This window comes from Melanaphis sacchari, unplaced genomic scaffold (genome assembly GCF_002803265.2).
Source record: "Melanaphis sacchari strain LSU unplaced genomic scaffold, SCAv2.0 Contig9_pilon_pilon, whole genome shotgun sequence".
In the NCBI taxonomy this organism is placed as follows: Eukaryota; Metazoa; Arthropoda; class Insecta; order Hemiptera; family Aphididae; genus Melanaphis; species Melanaphis sacchari.
Window position 1 is genome coordinate 212,045 of NW_020271711.1, and position 20,398 is coordinate 232,442.

The following is a 20,398-nucleotide window of genomic DNA, read 5'->3' on the forward strand; positions in this document are numbered from 1 at the left end:
ATTTTATACTGAAATATTAAAAGAAATAAAAATTGATATATTTCAATTTTTAAATAAGTACCTAATTAATAATATTAATTAAATAATAAATAGTTTTCAATTAAATATAAAATAATAGTTTGATTTTAATTAAAAATAAAATAATAAAATGATTATAAAAACCAATTTAAAATGTGAAGAATAATTCTTTTAAATTTTGTTTACATAAGAGTATTTAATTTTCAAATAAAAAAATGTCCGAGACAGTGTTTAAAAATACCTATTTAAATAACGTAGGTACATTTACTCACATATTATTCACAAAAATGTTACAAGCACATCACATAGGTAAATAGGTACCTAATAATTCGGCCCACGTTCAAACGTTATTTTACATATTATTATATTGTAATTTGTAATAATGCATTTGTTTGCCGTTTTCGAATAAGCAGTTCGAGTTGGTATTGTAATGTGTTATATTCGTAATAGGTGGTACTTCGGCGGATGATCGATTCGTACAGTTCACATTTTGCTACGTGTAATAAGTATCGTACATATATATGTCCGTCACACACGATTTCGCAATAAAACATGGCTATTCGTTATAACGCGATCGTAACAATTATAAATTATAATATATGTATTCTATGTATGTTATTTTCCGCAAAGGTTTGAAAAATTATCTAAAAATAACACACGTTGAAGACCACCGTAGCTGAAACGTATGTATATAATATATTATCATATTATACGGAACGTACTATTCGTTTTCGGTCAAACACGCTCCTAGGAAATGTAACATCATATAAGCCCCTAAAATATAAATAATATGTATTTATTCATACGTAAGAATATTACGCTTTGCATGTATTTTATAATTGGAAAATTTTATTTTTCCATGTTACCCGCAGGAGGTGCTACTATGTTATATTATTGAGATGCCCTAAAATCGTGTAATGTATATTACCCACTACAATAATTATAACGTATACATAACCACGCGCGTGCACATACACTTACAAAATTATATTGGCGTACCTATTATTAAACTAATAAGGCAATTTACTCTATTATGAAATATAATATGTACCGTTGTGCGTTAAATAATTGAAAGAAGTATTACGTACATAATTAAGACAATTTTTTTTTTTTAGTTGTTGATTTTTAATTATTTTTTACAGATTTATAATATTATAAACCGTTTTTAAACTTTAAGAATCTCGATAAACCGCTTTAAACGATTTAAAATTATATTGTTTAAGTGTTGTTCCTACATTTTTTCGATCATCTTGAACTCGGTTGAACTTGATTAGGTATTGAGGTAAGCACGCTTTTATAATATAGTTGATACAAATAAACTGTATCTATACATACATACATATATATATATATACTTGGCGACCATAAATATCGCTATATATTAACCGTGTTAGCAGGTGTTATATAGGACATCTAGGTGTATTCTAATTGAAAGTAGGTATTCGTATTATAATATAGTAATATAGAAATGTAATAATATTACACGAGCATATAACACACGATTTAACCATTACTTATCGGAGCATAAGAAAACTTAAGGCTCAGACTGAGTTTTTACACGAGATCAAGTTTCAATTTTTATTTTTCACACTTTATTATTGTAGCTCCACGTTATTGTACTCTCTAGGTAGATAATACATGCTTATAAGCACCTATACGTTTAATGAATGTTCACATTTGTGGATATAGTGTAGCGCACAATTTTTACGAGGAAATTTATCAACGTATAATAAAATATTAATCACGCGATTTTCCTGAAAATGAATCTGTAGACATTATACACACCTCTACATAATTTAATTTATTTCTATTTAAACACGCTTAGTCAACTAAAACTTGATAACGATTTTGTACACGTTTATAATGTACTAGTGCATACTAGTAATACTAGTATTTGTAATCAATTGTACTACTATATTATGGTATACGCAAAACAGTTTTTTTACCATTGCATTGTCGTGTAAAATATGGTTTTTATTTAAAAGACATATTAATTTCATTATTAACACATTTATTGTTAACCTATAATATGTAATGATCGATAGAGGTTTAAGAGAACATTTAGCTGGTTAAATGAATCATTTACTATTTAAAAAGTTCTAAACGCGACACGACTAATGATTATTATTCCGTGTAAGTATTTTCGTATTGGGTATAATTAGGTAGGTATACTATGCCTTTTATTCCGACAGTGTTGTATCGTAATAATAATATGTAAAAAAAATTTACGATTTTCATATTGATATTTTCTTAAGATATAAATATAACTGTATATTATTATAATAAATACTATATTACACGAATAATATTGTTTTATATATAAATATACGAGTATAATGATATATTTTTGAATTCATACTTAACACATTAACTACAGTAACATACTCAATTAAAAATGACAAGGAATCTTCGATACTTGATGTACAACGAGTGACTTTTTAGGTTATTTTATTTTATTTAAAAATTATACTTATAAAAGTTTTTAACATCTTAACGGTTAACATGGTTCAAATAAAAATAAAAATATCACTTTATTTTAAATGCTCTGAAAGTTTTTTATATTCAAAGAAAAAGTAGAATTTATTTTAAAATGTTTTTCTAATATAATATGATTTTTACACAGTTTTAATTTTCATATATTATAAACTAAATAATTTCACTAAGGTAAAATTATTCGTCTTACAAAATTGTTAAGTATACTTGGAAGTTTAAAGCGAATTGTATATCATCCGATTTAAAAATAACAATAATAATTGCATGAATTTCTAAGAGAAACTTTATTATTATTATTTTTAATTTTCCTTAAAAGTTTATTATAATAAAGCACAACATTTGAATAAATTTATGACCTTGACTCCAAAAATTTAAGTACCAATATCTATTATATTTTCGACTACACATTATTAAAAATGAATAAATTAAAACTGTTATGCTCGTGCGTTATACATCGTTTTGTTCTAATTAGTTACAGATACTTTAGAACTGTCAAAAATAAATTATAATAACTTATTTCATAACTCATGTATTATAGATATAAGTTTTGATGTTTGTTGTAAAACCAATATTTTAAGTACTTACTAGTTACTAGTAGTAAAATATTAAATATATTTTTTATCTTTTATTCGTTTGCATATTATATTTTTAAATTATTCTCAAATCAGCTCATATAATTGTTACGAACTTATAATAATATATAACTATAGACTACTATGGAAAATACAAAATGAGTATCTAAATTAAAATAAAGAGTATGAACTAATTCCTGTTACAAATTACTTATCTGAATAATAATAATAATTATTCAAATTAGTTCCTAATTTTAAAGTGACAGTAATTTCCACAAAAAATGTGTGTAGAATTTTTATCTACTTCAATACATATTGTTGACATCGTCCGAAAAGATACTTAATCCAGAATTTTGGGCGTACGTAAACAGCGCCCAAATGACCTTTTTTTTTGTAAACTACACCCGACAACTTAAGCTGTGCCCCATTTGTAAAATAAACAAAACTTTTGACTTATTAAAGTATCTATGATTGAGCACTTTTTCAATTAAATCATAAAAATTTTATTTTCGTGGAAATACTAACAAGTTATCGAATAACTATTGCATTCTAAAACAAAAACAAACAAAAAAAAAAAAAAAGTTACGAAATTTAATTAAAATTAATACAATGATAAATTTTAATAATTTAAAATTATTAAAATTGATAAATATTTAACAACAATATGTTATTATTTGTAATATTTGTAATTATTTTACTTTTTAAAATCATATATTTTTTTTTAATTCTTAATTTAATTTTAATTTTAATTAGTCATATATATGATTGTAATGAATTAAGTATACATTGAAGATAATTTTGCAAAAATATAACTATTGATTTTTAAAATTTTACCCGGGCGCAGTTTACAATTACCGAGAATTTTATTCCATTTAATTTATTTTTATTAAAAAGATTCCAAATTTTGAAAAAAATTCGATAAGAAACACGTTTAAAATAAACAGGCTAAATTAAATTCATAAAAAATGTATTTTATAACTTGTAAATTTATTATACCACATTATTTTTTTTAGTATAATTGATTTCAATTAATTTTTAATTGTTTAATATTGGCTTGAATAATTATTGTTGTTAGTATTGGCGTTGATTACGTTTACTTTATTGTTTATTACTTTTAAGAAATGATTCATAAAACATTAGACACTCTTTGTTTCACAAAACACAAACAATCTTGAATATATTTTTTTACATAATTTCTAAGTTATTATAAAATCACATTTTATTAAAAAAATATATATTTTATGGTTAAAATTTTAAGTTTTATTTTTCTCAATTCTTTATTTTTTTTTTTTTTTTTGAATATTTTGATCTATAAAAATCAAATTTCGTGCAAATATTTTATTATTTAGATATTAGTATTTAAAAATTAGACGAACGGAGTAGTGGACTAATACTCAGATTCATATATTTAAACTTTAAATACTTGTTAAATCATCTCATAAACTACTCGTCTGAAATTGTATTTTTATAAATCAAAATACTCCAAAAAATATTGTGCTTAATAATAAAAATTATGAATAAAATAATTGGAAAATTAAAATTATAACTATAAAAAAATTATTTTTCAGTAAAATTTTAATTTTAACAACTTAAAATTATATAAAATAAATATTTTCAAAAATGTTAATAGCTTTTAATATAGCGAATGTCTTAAGTTAACGCCTTAACGGTGGCATTTGATTGACTTTAATTACAGAAAAATATTTTTTTTATTTAAAACAAATTTTTAGCATCTACTACATACGTTTTTATTACACTAGTACATAAAATTACATACTTTAAGCTAAAAACCATTTTAGCGTTCAATTTCCTATAACCTCTCTGACTTTATTTAATAAATTCCAAAAATTTACCAATATTTTACAAACTAATTTTTAGAATTTATACATCAATATTTTTTTGCAAACTTAATGTTTTTTTTATGAAATTGTTTTTTGCTTATAATGTTTTAAAATTCTAAAAACCAATTTGTAATTCATTTTCAAAATATTAGCACATTTTATGAATTGTTTGGACATAGTTGGGTGGCAAATTTCACACACGTATATTACATAGCAGCTGTACCCATATACAAATGGATTATATTTTTATGGCCTATTTGAATAAAAAATAATATGTACACATTTATACAAAACATTTAATTAAAATTTATAGTTAACAATATTGTTTATACAAAACCAGCTGTAATTAAGCTGCAAAGTTTTTATGTAAGCATGTAGCTCAAAAAAATTTCAACATCTAAATCTAAAACCACACTTATTTAAATATTTTACAATAAATCATTAAATATTATTTAGTTATAAATTCAGTTTTAATTGTTTTATTATTATTATTATTATTAATTTTGAATGTCCCTGTATAATGAATTCCGAACAAAAAATGGGCTGAGAACATAATAATATGTGAGTAAATTTCGATTGGTTGGTTTAGGGGATTAGAGACCATAATAGTCAACTAGATACTTCAAATTACAATTTACCAGTATTCTAATACTCATATATTCAAATATTTTCGACCTTTTTATTGTAACATTATAAAATAAATACCGACATTTGCATGTATAATTTCATATACCATAAAGTTAATAAAAAAGTTATCAGACCAATATGAATAGTGATTAAAATTAAACAAAATATGCTTGCTAATTGCTATAAAGCCATAATGTAACTATTTAGTTCTTAAATTCAAATGTTCCAGTGTAACTAAAATGCTTTTCTTAAATATAAATAAATATAATTTCAAGAATTTTAAATTCATTGTTATATAATATGTATAATTCTTATAAGCAATTAACTTTTAAATAATGCATAATCATTAATTTTTATATACACCTATGTATATTGTACATAAAATTTTTAAAATTATTTTGCATAGACTTTTTTATTTATAGATACCTATAATATTATACTTGTCTTGTGACATTGAAATATATGGTATACTTATTTGAAATTTGTGTAGTTAGATTATTTTAATTTTTTCTTTTATTATTGACAATGGTTTATTTTTTCTTCGCATTGTATTCTTGTATTAATTAGAGATTATTAAATACAGAATATTACTTATCTTTAAAAGTACTAATTTATCACTCGCTTTATAATAACCTCTCGCATTGTTGCTTGAAAATAATATTGGAAAAAACTGATGGTAAATGACACTATGATAATACTATTGTAAATTGTAATATACATACATCATTTTATGATGTCTGCGTTTTTAGATATTTTTCGATAGTAAGCCAATTATTATTCACTGTCATGTTAAGTAGAACATAACTGTTCGGTTTACTCAATTATGTATGAAATGTTAATTATACTATTTGCATGGACGATATACCTACAGCTGATTGTCATATTATATAGACTTGTAATACACTATAGTTAACTTAATATTGCGAACTACACTTTTATAAGATATAAACGAATAGATTATAAGTAGGTATAGTACAAACATTTTATTAAAATGTATTGGAATTTTTGATTAAAATCCATTATAAAAATAAACTAGATTTTAATCACAAGTAGAATTTTAAAAAAAGACAATATATTTTCCATCTAGCAGTTTAACCAGAATTAAACATACCTACCCATCTTTGACACTCACATTCACTTATTATTTATATATAAACGACATCCTCAAAAATATGTTGTAAAGATCTAATACAAAAATTATTATTATTATTAATATTTTTTTTTTTCGTCACCTTCGGATAAAATATTATTGCAATAATATAAATATTACACATCATTAAAATAAAATAAAAACCCCTCATAAAATGTATACCGGGTAAAAGCAAATTGATATATTACTCTACTTGCATCAATTGCACACCCGGTAAAACCTTGTTATAACTTTTTATAAATTAAAGGTACGTAATATTTTTATACAGAAATTACACATACACTACTACATTTAAACACACGCATATATATTAGTATATAAAATATAATATGTGTATATATTATGGTTAATGGTTATGACTGTTATGAGTCATAACTTATTACATTATGACATATTTATACAATACAAAAATACTCGACCAATATTAACAAAAATTTCAAAAGTTTGTTTTGGAAATACTAGAAAAATTTAATATTGCCTGAAGTACATTCGATGATTGACTCTGACATACAATTTTTTTTTTATATTTTTGTTAATACGTGCCATTAAAGCAATATAATTTCGTCATCGACACGTAAAAACCTCCCACGTGTAAAAACATGGTTTTTTAGGAAAAAAACAAATTGCTCATAATTAATAACTGCTTTCTAACTGATTAAAAAAAGTATAACATTATAACAAAAAAAAAAAAAAAAAAAAAGATAAAATATTACAATTTTATCAGTCTTCGTAATAAAATAAATAACAAAATATTATCAAATTTACTTTAGATAGAACTTTATAATACAATATATTTTTTAAAGACTTGTATTTATTTATTTTTTTTTTTTTTGTATCTTTAGAACGTGGTAAATTGTTATAAAAAGAGTGATACTCTTTTTCTATGACAGACTTTATTGATTGCAAATCATTAAATTTTGTATCGAACATAGAAAATGGTGCACTGTAAAAATTTCTGAGTTTGAAATCGAATTTTTGCTCTAATTATTTTATCTTTTTTTTCCATTATAATTTTGATCAAATTTTTAATAATATAAGTGATATTTCATAAATGATTTATAGTAGACAACACATAGGAGGATTTGTTTATTATTTTTTATTAATTTTACAGTAAAAATAGCACATAGGAGATTTCATCATAATAACGCCCTATTTTTTTTTGAATCTAGAGATACCAAAATCTCAAAACCATACGTAAGAAGTTTTTTCGTATCAACAACATTATATTATAACAATAATTACAAGTGCCGTATTTTGAAATCCTTCAGTTTTGCGGATGGAGAAACACCAAAACCAATTAATTAATAAAGTTATTATACAGAAATATACCAATCCTAGTATCCAGTGGCATGATGTGCATGTAAGCAGTGTAAACGCTGCTTTCAATTTTATTTCAGTTGTAAAACGTTATTGGTTTATTTTTAAATTATTAAATTAAAATTTAATTTAAGTCATCATTAAGTTCTAACAATATAAAATTATATATTATTACATTTTATTGATGGTACTCATATAATATACTATTAATTTTTTATGTATTTTTATTATTTTTTGGTAATCTAAAAACAACATCGTTGACTTCGGTTGTCAGAGAAACAACAAACCTAGAATACCTACTCGGTAAAATATCCCCTGAACTTCCAGTACACAATCAATGCATTTTCTTATATTTTATGTGAAATTTCACGTATGTGTAAGCGATTTCAATTCCCTTTCCTATTTTGTATATGAGACCATTACAGTTTAAAGTATAAAAGTAATTGCATTGGAATAGTGTGTATATGGAATAATTTAAGGGGTGGTGGTCAGTAGGATTAACATATAAGCAATTTTCAAATGTGTTACATGACCAGATATTTACTCCACTGCGTTGATACAACACTGAGACTGTCATCAGCCATCGTTACTCATTGACTTCTAAGTTCAAACTATTAATACTCAATAGTCGATATTTTTTATTTAGTAATTAAAATCAATTATTTGAACAATTGTGAATAATATTTATATTTCTAATTCTTTTATAATGAGTGATGATCATAATAAAGATGTTAATTTTATACCATTTGTGAATGTAATAAACAAAAAAGAACAATATTATACTTAACTTCTGCACATAGATTCATGCGTTTTATCAAAGAGGTAAGCATTATTTTTAGTGATTGTTTACACCACTGACGATTCCACACCATGTCACTGGTAATATCTAATCTATAATAGATGTCCACATCGGTCAAATTAATTTTTTTCACAAAATTAAGTATACCTACTAACATCGTAATGCCCGTGAACTAAAGTATCTTAGTTAAAACCGAAATACACCGAGTGCTGTATATTTATAATTGAAGTCAGATAATATACAGCTTGTATCTACATATTTATTATATATATAATATATACAATGTATATTATACATGCATACGTATATATAGACATATGGTACTCCATGATTCGTGAATCACAGATCTCCACTTCATGAAAAGTATTTACATTACAAATAATACATTTTTTACCGTTTTACAGAATATAAATGATCATTTTTTTCTATTCCACAAAATTGAAAATTGATAGATATTTTTCATCACCATGGAATTTTTTTATGTTATCGATATCCATTTTTAGACATCTATTTATCGTTATTATAGAACATAAAACTACAACTTACAAATTAATTAATATTTTATCTTGTTACTCGAAGAACATAAAATTGTTCAACATTTAATATTCTATATAGTCTTGTTTTAGTTCATCAATTAAAAATTATAAAGCATGAATACAAATTCATAAATGCTTATTAATAAATTAATAATGGTATGTATAATGTAATCTAATAATTCAGATTTGGCTATCTCTGAATAGTTCGTTTCGGAAAACGAAAAAAAAAAAATTATCAATGTGTAAAAATGTTATTATTTACAATATGGGTACTTTTAAATAGGCTTATTTAAATAAATAAATAGACATTTAAACCTATACTATGTAATAATGTAACTTTAAATTTTTAAATAATTATTTTAATATAACCTTTTGTATTTTTAGTTTTTATTGTAGATGTTTTTATTTTTATCGGTTAAAACTTACTAAACTTTTATCGCTTTGTTTTTGTACGAGTACCATAGTACATATGATATACTTTTATTTACAAAATCGATAATCTTTCGACCAAAATATTTTTTTTTACGTTTACATATTTTTCCTGTTAATAAAAATGAATCAACTTAAGACCGACAGGTGTTGATGTTAATCCACGTAGTTCTAACTATGGAAATATTATAAAATAGTTCAGATTTCCGTATAATCTATGCCTGTCGCCACTCAAATATAATATTATTAACATTTTATCAATAATTATTATGTTTACCTACTAATTACTATTAGGTACAGTCGTATGTAGTGTATTACATTAACAACCATATAATAATTGCCTATAAGGTACGAGTAAATTAAATGTTTTTTATTAAGCACGCGAAAACACTACAAGACACGACTATACGACTAAACTATACATCATTATTATAACTATAGATTACGTAAAATAATGAAGTTTTGAACCGTATTATACTACCGGTCGTCGGTCGTAGTGGATAATATTCTGTAAAATATAATAATAGGTACACACTTGTGACATTTTCGGCTACGGATATCGTCGTGATAATATGTCGTTAATGAAGTTCTTAATTTAAAATTTTATAATATCTTATAACACGTGACATGCGTATAATATTAGGTATAGTTTATTTTAGTTAAAAAACGTGACAAAGGACTAAAAATAAACTAAACACCTTTAAGCTGTGTTGTCAACACTTCAATACGTATTACTCGGAAAAATGATTAATTATATTAGCTAAATCCTTGCATAAAATATGGAGCGTATCATTATTTTAATTCTTATGTTACACGTTATACGGTGATACAATAATTGATATGGGCATGACATTAAACCGAAAACTGTCAGCTGAACGTGAATGACATAAAATATAATGTTTTATATTATTTTAGTTCAAAAAGACAAAACATTTAGAAACTCGGAATTTAATCCATAATAGCGTAGTATAATATTATCAATTATGTATATAAAAATAAATTACATTACATACCATCAGCCCTATATAGATATTATATACATAGTATACAGATTGTAAGATATGCATTATAAGTTTTTTAACAAACCAAAACACCCAAGCAATAATTAATAAATATATTATGTAATTTTAAATATGGCAAAAAATCAAAAAAAAAATATCAAAAAATCATTACACTGTAAAAGATTGACATAGATGGTTTAAAACATCTATATTTTTTAATAAAATAAATCTAAAATCCATAATACCGATTTCTACTAAAAGCGGCGTACAACGCATTAGTGAATACTATAGAAATATAAACAGTAGATGTAGAAAAACAATATAATGTTTGTTTTTCAGATCCGACGCTGAGACGTCATGACACACAATCGAAATTGAGTTTATTCGTTTTTATTAGTACAACGGCAAGCGTATTGTATATTTTATAGTGTCTGCACAAAATACAAGACGATGTGGGGAGATAGGATAACCGCGTCGCGACCATAACTAAACGACAAAATTATATCGATCGAATTTATTTGTTGATCGACAATTAACGGGATTACACGTAATACGTTTGATACCAATTTATATTGTGTTGGGTTTACAACAATCATTATACTTATATGAAATGTGTGCATGTGGATAATGTGGATAGTTTTCAGTGGCGTTCTGCAGTTTAGATTGGGCTATAATAATAAAAGTAACGACTGCTCCTGGCAGCAAATTTGTTCTCATAAAACGCTTAATAGAGTTGTAGTTTAGAGTATCCACTTAAAATTTAAAAAGAAAAAAATGGACGTATACATAACATGACATGATAATTTGTACTAAAATTATAGCGTTTAATTTTTATTATACAATCGAGACGTTCGATTATTTCACGCAATACATACAAAACTTGTTTTCGAAAATGAATTTTTCTCGACAAATACTGAGAGGAAAAAATGTGTCCATGTTCATTTATAAGTGCACTAAAACGGTAAACGTTTTAATCTACTCACTCGTTTGACGAATAAAATCCATTTATATAAAAAAAAAAAAAAAAAACGTTCAACAGAATTGCATAATATTATTATAACGATGTAACAAAAAAAAAAAAAAAATAAATAAAAAAATTAATAATAATAATAATAATATCGTTTGTACGTGTCGTACACAGGTGTAATGAAGCGCGGCGTATGTCCGAAGGTGGTCTCGTCATGTCTTCATGCGCGGCTGCCAACTTCAACAACAACAACAACAACTCCTCAAACACGAACAACAACAACAACGGTGTGGGCAGGACGACGGCTTCCGCCGTGCCCAGGCGCAAGTTCAGCTTCCCGGCGGTGTTGCAGTCGCACAGTCTGCACTCCGAACTGGGCGGCGTCGACTTCGGCGGCGGGCCGTCGCTCACCGTGGCCACAGCCCGCCGGCGGTTCAGCAACGTCAGCGACGTCGTGTCCCGGAAACTGTCGCACACCATCGGCTGGCGGACGGCCGTGCCGACGGAACAGATCGCGCGACAGGGCAAGGCGCTGTGCGCGCAGTACATCCGGTGGAAGCTGAAGCGAGCCGGCGCGTACACGAAAAAGTGCGCCGGAGCGTTGCGCGCGGCCAGCGCGGCCGCCAACCCGGCGGCTCCGGTGGACGGTGGAAGCGGTGGCGGCGGCGGCGCGAGCAGCAGCTTCTTCATACCGCCGCTGCAGGCGATGGCGGCCGGCGCCGACCACAACGACGGCGTGCGCCGCGACGTGTTCCCCGCCGTGCTCCGAGTCGGACTCCAGCTGGAGCGGCTCGACCCGAAACTGTACGCGGCCGGAGCCGTGGCCGCCGAGACCGCGGCCGCCACCGCGGCTGCGTCCGCGGCCGGCAACCCGCCGGCGACCGACTCGGCCGTTTCGCCGCAGCGCCTGTTCCGGCGGCGGCACCAGCCGGCGTACAGGAGAAACGCGGTCACCGCTTCCGTCGTCCTGGTGTCCGTGTCCCGGGAACTGTTCCGGGCCGGGGCCCAGGTCACGTGGGCCAAAGTCGTGTCGCTCATATGCGTGGCCGCCGGGCTGGCGGTCGACTGTGCGCGTCGCGGCCGTGCCGATCAGCTGCCGGAACTGATCGAGGCCGTCGGCGAAGTGATCGAGGACGATCTGGCCGCTTGGATACACTACAACGGCGGATGGGTCAGTATAACACGCGCGCTTAGTTAGTAATTCGTCCAAGTCAGCGTCACGAGGGCGCCCGCGGGTGTCGGCCGGGAAGGGCCATGGCTCGCTCCCCCCCCCTCGCTGTTTTAGTCAATATTGAATGTTAATTGTTTTATTGCCTACTCGCACGGCTTAAATATCATCATGACGTATAGTCTTATGATTTTGACTTTGCCTTTCTCTACCCCCACGGTTTATACTTCTACGGACGCCCATGGTTAGCGATGCGCCTCCGGGAATATTTCCACAATAATTTCTCAAAGACGGTCATTATTGTTTTTTTTCTATAAATTCCCGGTCTTGTTTCAGGAATTTGAATTATTGTCACAGTGTCGACGTACGTTTAGAATGTTAATTCATAATACAGTTTTAAATGTCGCGTTAAACGTGATAGTTAATTATAATTTCACCTATCCTCTATTCACACTGTGATTATTTATTATACCTACTATAAACTGTAAACACACTTTAAAAATGTGTTCTATAGAAAGTGCCCACATCGTTTTATAGTGGAGACAAATAGTTTAATACTAGATTTCTCTGATCCTCCTGCGACATGAGAATTTGTAGTACGGCAAAACTTACCTTATGTCCGTTAGCTTTATTACACGAGTGAATTGACTTATTATCAGACTTAAAGTCAAAAACATTATCTGTATTTACGCGCTGGCTCTCTTGCTAGCGATTTCAATTTTTATGAAATCGATTTTGACTTGGTTACGATTGTGCAACATATTATACGAAAATTTAAAACTACTCGAATCTGGACGTAGCAGCTGTGAACCTGTGACAAATGATGATATTTAAAACGACATATTATAGTTTATTATTCCATAGACACAGACGTGCCTACGCGTGTGAAGTTTTTCGTTTTCTTTCGATCCTCCCGTTCCGTCGTGTGGACTAGCTAGGTAGACTGCAATATACAGTATATACGTACGTAATATATGATAAATATAGTGTTTTCCGCAAACCGCGAATAACAAAAAATATGTCATCCGCAATTTGTTTTCGAGACACGTTATACGTAATCCATTGAGATCAACGCCGCCGGTGGCCTAACCTTCGTAGGTACATTGCGCTAATAGTTAATGTTTAGTAGTTTAGCATACAATTAGTCGCTAAGCGTATCATTTAAAATGGGTCAATATTGAAGATTTTTTATTACTATTATTGTTTGAACCATTGCCTTCATGTCGAAACGAAATTTTTCAACAATTATGACGTTCACACGGTTAATTTTTTTCAAAATGACAAGATGTATGTGGACTAGCTCCAGTCTAAATAAAAATATTATTGTACTCTCCAAATGCGTGTATGTACAATGTTGTTATAGGACCTGCAACACAGTTTTCAGGTATAGGTATTGCACTATTGTCACTATAACACATGTTTTCAAAAAATAGCACGTATGTACCTACCAGATACTTATATCGTGACTACACCATTAAAATATACAAAGACTATTTTTGTTTTCCATAATTCACATAACATAGATTTAAAGGATTTGAATGTTGCAGTAAAACGAAAAAATAAATATTTTACTTGATTCTATGCAAATTATTTTTCACAGACCTCATAATTTAACTGTGCTAAAAATGATAAAATATAATTCTACTCATCAAATTCAAAATCGTATATTTCTATAAGTACGAGTACAAACGGCTTGCATCAAAATCATAATTAAGCTCTTGAAAAATCGTTATTAAACTCCTGTAAATATTATTACGAGTTATTTTTTTTTAATTTACTATATTTCTTATTTTAATGGTAAGAAATGAATAAAAAAAGAGCTGTTTTTTTCTCGTTGCGCGAATTCATAGCTTGCACTAATAGCAATAATTGATTTAGTTACCCACTATATGCAATATAATTTATTGTAAGCTAATATAATTAATAATTATTAAATAGATATATCATACTTTTTTATAACGTTAATTTATTTTTTATCATATAGACTTTTTAAAAATACATATCACAATAAACATTTTGATATGATAATATTACATACTAGGTATCATTGTATCAATAAGAATAGTTGAATTTAAACGATTTAAACAAAAAAGAATAATACAATACTTTTAATAAATAACCCAGTTGAAAAGTTTAATACTTCAAATGAAGTTATAATAAGTTATATTATCTAACTATAGCCTATACAGGTTATTGAAATTTAAAAGAAAACTTTCAAACTTTATGAGATAGAATATATTTTTAAAAGTAAAACTATATAGGTATCCAATGGTGAAAAAAAAAACGTATTTCATTTTTCATTCGTATAATACAGTATTTTATAAAAACCGTATGGTGTTTACATAACTACATAACTGTTAAATATAGCTTTCTAGTTCCTACCCATTATCCAAGTATAGTAAGATAAAAAATATTGCAATTAATTGTTGAATAATGGTACATTTTAAATATTAAATAGTTTAAATGGTTGTTAGATAATAGTAAAGACATAAAAGTTTATTATCCCAAAGTTTTGAACATTAAGTTTTAATATTTACAGTGATTTGAATAATTTGTATATAATTATTTTATTTGCTAGTGTTTACTGTGACTACTGCACAATTAACAAGTCTAGACCCCAAACACTATAATTCTAATTGATAGACATTTTTAACAAAAAAAAAAAAAAATTATCTACACTATCATCATACCACTTTTCGCTATATTTTTTTTATACCATTTGTACACGTATTTTGTTTATTTTTACATAACATATAATACAAGCGTATTTTACAATATTATACTATTTATATCATTGTAGATGCCTATTCATTAAATATTATATATGAGATTTTATAAGAAATTAATATGGGTCACAATTTATTTACTCTATATAACATATTCAAAAAAAAAAAAACACATAAACTAATTATAATTTACCATATAATCTAAGTCATTAACCACTACAGAAGGGTTAAAATCCAAAAAAACGGTCAGACCCTTGACCAGCATAACATTATATTTTAACAGAATTGTCTTTTTTTTCATTTTATCTTTTATCAACAATTTAATTGATTATAATTGACAGTTACCATTAAGGTTAACATTATATTAGATTATTCATTTTAATTCTTTCACTTCATGTTTTTTCAAAACATTTTTTATTCGACACATGAAAAAGATTAGGTGTAATCGTAAAGATTATAATATGATATTTTATATTCATTTATTCTCAGTAAAATTTGAAGAGTGAACCGACGGTTTACTTCACTTATATTTTAATATTATATGTTGTATACATGTATGTCAAGTCTCTGAGCCTCACTCTTTCCCGCATTAAGTATCCATCGGAACTTGTGTGACCGTTCGTTCAATCATCTATACAACGCAATATTTAAGTCACTATTTATTCATAATCCGTGTATATTATTATTCTTTAAAACACACGTGGATTTTCGCATTTTTTACCAGATTTGCACGAAAGTCGCAAAAACTATCATGGGATTATTGGTTTTCACAAATAAGTCTCATATGTTATTATCTTATAATTAAGTAATACCGGCTTATAAAATTTTCGAATGAAAAGTCTTTTTCGTCCAGACATTGAATACACTATAGCCAAGTTTTTATACAATATATAAATATAACAAGTTGGAAGTCCTTACTTATAAGCCGTACATAACTATTAAAATAGCATTATAAGTATTAGCTACATACACATTTTGTACAAAGTACAAAATTACACAGTTATTAAAACTGTTTTCAGTCTAAATATTAATACCTAAATAATTGTTCCACTAAACTTTTTAAACTTGAATTGTAACATTATCATGCCCAATTTGCAATTTACTCTATACTATATCGAGACACATAGATATTAATAACACATTAATTCGCACTTGTACAAAAACAATAATTATAATTTAAGTTTCCGTATAAGTATTTAATTTATTATATTATACACGTGTGTGTGTGTGTATATATATTATATTCATATGCGCGTGTACCTACTTCCGGGAGAAAATTAATCGACTGCACAGTGCAAGAGTGTACCACCCGTGCCATATATGTAGGTATGTACTAACTATGTAGATTATAGGTACTCTATCTTCTACCTCCATAAAACCACTGAATAATGATACTGATCTCTTTATTATTATTATTATTCTTTATTACCATTATTAATTATTATTACCAATGATTATAATATTTATTGTTTTTATGTGGATTGATACCAACAGTCGCTACGACTGTTAATCGCACCTATTTATTATAATAAATATTTTTTTACATACACATAATATTATACTGACTGTTGAAGTCTTGTTTTTTAGAGTTATTTGTTAAGTACCTACATATAAAATTATTACTTGACACGCCTTTCGCCCGATACATTTTCAGAGCGTGATTCGTCGATCATAAAAGCCTGCACCTAAAACTGAAACTATTATATTTCACATACATCAGATGTCTGGCTAACATAAATAATAAATATGTTAGAATAATATATAGATATATCAAAATAAATAATTGCACTTGTACTTACTATACTTTCAAATAATTTTTAATATTATTTTTTTTGAATTTTTGATAACTTTTTATTGTTAATATAATTTTCAAATCATTTAATCATTAACATTTAACCTGAAATAGGTTAAATATGGTATATTTTCTGTTATAAACAAAGCTAATCTTAAATAAGTTAAAAGTATTGACTCTTGACTTTAGAACTCCAACAGTTTTACGCTAGTGCTTATTATATTCCTTTTATTTTCAAATTATTATTTATTTTATTACATTTATATCGATATTTTTACAATGAAACCTCTCCTAACGGACTATTCTAAATAGCGGACGGTTTTTTGAGCACAAACTGAACATCGGAAAATTTTCAGTGATCAAGTTTCCAGTATTTATAGATTTCACTGTGCAGTATATGTTGTACATAATATATGCTATTTAGCCAATAGGGTAGACAATACGAATAATTACTAATTACAACGTCACAACTAGAATTTATTTTTGAAAGGGGATTTTATTTTTACCATTTTTATAAGAAAAAACCATGTATCTTTTTGTTTTGCAATATTTCCAAATACTTAAAAACCTTTAAAATATTTTTGACATAATAAGTTATTATATGAATGTTACCCTAAAGCAGTGGATAGTGGTGACCAAGTACAGCCCGCCAAAGTAATTAAAATTAAATAAATAAAAATATTCTAAAAATATGTTTATAAAATTATTAATTAATACTTAATATTTATATTCAATATATAATAAATAATTAAATTTATCAGTATACCTACATTAAAATGTGTCTAAAGTAAAACGTAATATTCAATAAAATTCAAAGAAAAAGATTAAATCTTGGCCCACCGAGAATTTTTAATTTTTTTATGGCCCTTGGTAAAATAAGATTGGTCACCACTACCCTAAAGTATTAAACACCTTGATTTCAGTGACGATTTCACTTAGGGATGGGCTAGTCTCTCTCTTCGACAATACAAAATAAGAAGTAATAACTCTAATTATAGTTATACTGATGGCTATCAAAACACAAAATATTTATTATAATGTTGTGTAAAAATAATTGTATTCGTATATTAATGACAAAAAAAAAAATCCCATCATAAAGTTTCATAGTAGATTATTTTACTCTAATATTGAAGCTAATGAAACTAAATGTGAACTTCTGGGTGCAAATTTGCTATGTTACATATTTATAAGACGGAGACAACAATTAATATAAGTTTGATATTCTTTTAAGTTTGACATAGTAAATTTACAATGTTCAACATTTTGCGTGTACTTTTGTTAGTTTTAATTTTAGAGTCAATAATTGATCTATTATAAATTCACAAAAACGACTTTTCAATATTTTTTTTCCTGAAAAAAAATGTATAAGTTTGTAAAACATAAGAATAAAAAAATAAATAAATAAAAAAGTTTACAAAATATTTAATAATGTCCAAAAATCACTTAAAAAATAAATAAAAAGGCTCTAATATAACATACTCGTAAAATACTCTTGTCTTAAAACTAATAAAACTAAACTTGAACTGCTAAACGTATGATTTATTTCTATTTCAATTCTTTATTAATTATCTGTCGATAAGCGGTTAGTCATACACTCATAAGTCATAACACTCATAACTTATAATCACTGTCTGTGACTTTGGCTTTTGTGTAGTATCACATCATCTACACTTATATGTCCATGGTCATAACACGATTATAACAATAAATCAAAATAATAAATTCACTGTATAATCGTCATTTGTCAGATATCATAACATTATAACTAAAATATTGATAACTTAAACTTAAAAATATTTACTCTTGATCACTCAAGCCACACTTTACTTACAACAAGGCACGCCACTGTCTAGTGGTGTAATGCCATCGGTTTTAATTAATATTATAAAACCAATGGTTTTACCATAGTAAATATTAATGAACTATACGACTTTGAACTTGCAAATAATATTATAGGTTACAGGTATAACGATTATTGTACGGACGTGTTGTTTACAACTTTGTCTATGTTCTAAACTTTCGATGTATCTGCGAACGAATTAATGACGGAAATGGAGTACATTGAAAAAATCGAGATTTATGCACCTACATCATTTGCACACATAAAAAATTACGTTTTCCGATAGTAATTGTTATTTTTTTGTATAATATCTCTCACCGAAACTTACGTTTTAAAAACATTTTCGAATAGTTGGAATTTAGCTGTGAAAAAAAGTAGGTATAAGAGTAGAAACAACATTTTTAAATAATTAAATGACCATTGTCGTTTAATAACTATTTTTAAATGTTTTATTAGTGTTAAATAAAAAATACTTTAAGTACAAACCTAGAGTAGAATTTAGATAAGTATAAGTTTATAGCCAAGATGAAGGATTAAATTATAAGAATAACTTATAACCACCATATAATAAACGAAGTATATTATAATATACTTACATTTTACTGATGTATTTTACAATTCCCTCCCCACGATAAACTATTTTTCACGATCACCTTACTTTGAGTACAATAAGTGTGTGCTTTTATAGTAAAAAAAAAATAATAACGCGATAACGTGTCATAAATTGGTTTCAGATGGGGCTCCAGTCGTACTGCAAACCGGTAGTCATCAACGTCGAAAATCCTGTGTCCACTCAAATCCTGTATCTAGTGTCATTGCTCATAGTTGTCATATTTTTCTTGTTGCTATTGAGGTGGTTCGACTTCATATCCGTTTTTCGATGAACTGCCTACGGCAGAAGACGCCCAATAATATTATATAAACATAACATATATATATATATAAATTTATTTTATTACTACAATAAACATTATATATAAGTATAAAGTAGGTGTATCTGCCTATTATATATAGTTTTAGAGATATATTGTCTGTTATTTTATGCGCATATTATAATACATATATATATATATAACTATAGATATAAAATGTATCTATTATAAATGATAATATGTGTGCAGT

At 27.4% G+C, this 20,398-nt stretch overlaps 1 protein-coding gene across 6 annotated transcripts in view; it reads left to right on the plus strand.

Moving 5' to 3' along the window:
- Positions 1-20,319, plus strand: part of LOC112603246 — a 51,728-nt gene extending 31,409 nt beyond the window's left edge. For 5 of the 6 annotated variants that reach the window (XM_025351741.1, XM_025351740.1, XM_025351743.1 and 2 more), the window contains 2 exons: positions 11,925-12,921; positions 20,011-20,319. In XM_025351741.1, coding sequence (XP_025207526.1) covers positions 11,925-12,921; positions 20,011-20,160 — 1,147 coding nt within the window. In that variant the 3' untranslated portion in view covers positions 20,161-20,319. Of the gene's footprint in view, positions 1-516; positions 702-11,924; positions 12,922-20,010 lie in introns of those variants that run through there. The other variant, XM_025351746.1, reaches the window with a different exon arrangement.
- The last annotated feature ends 79 nt before the right edge of the window (positions 20,320-20,398 follow it).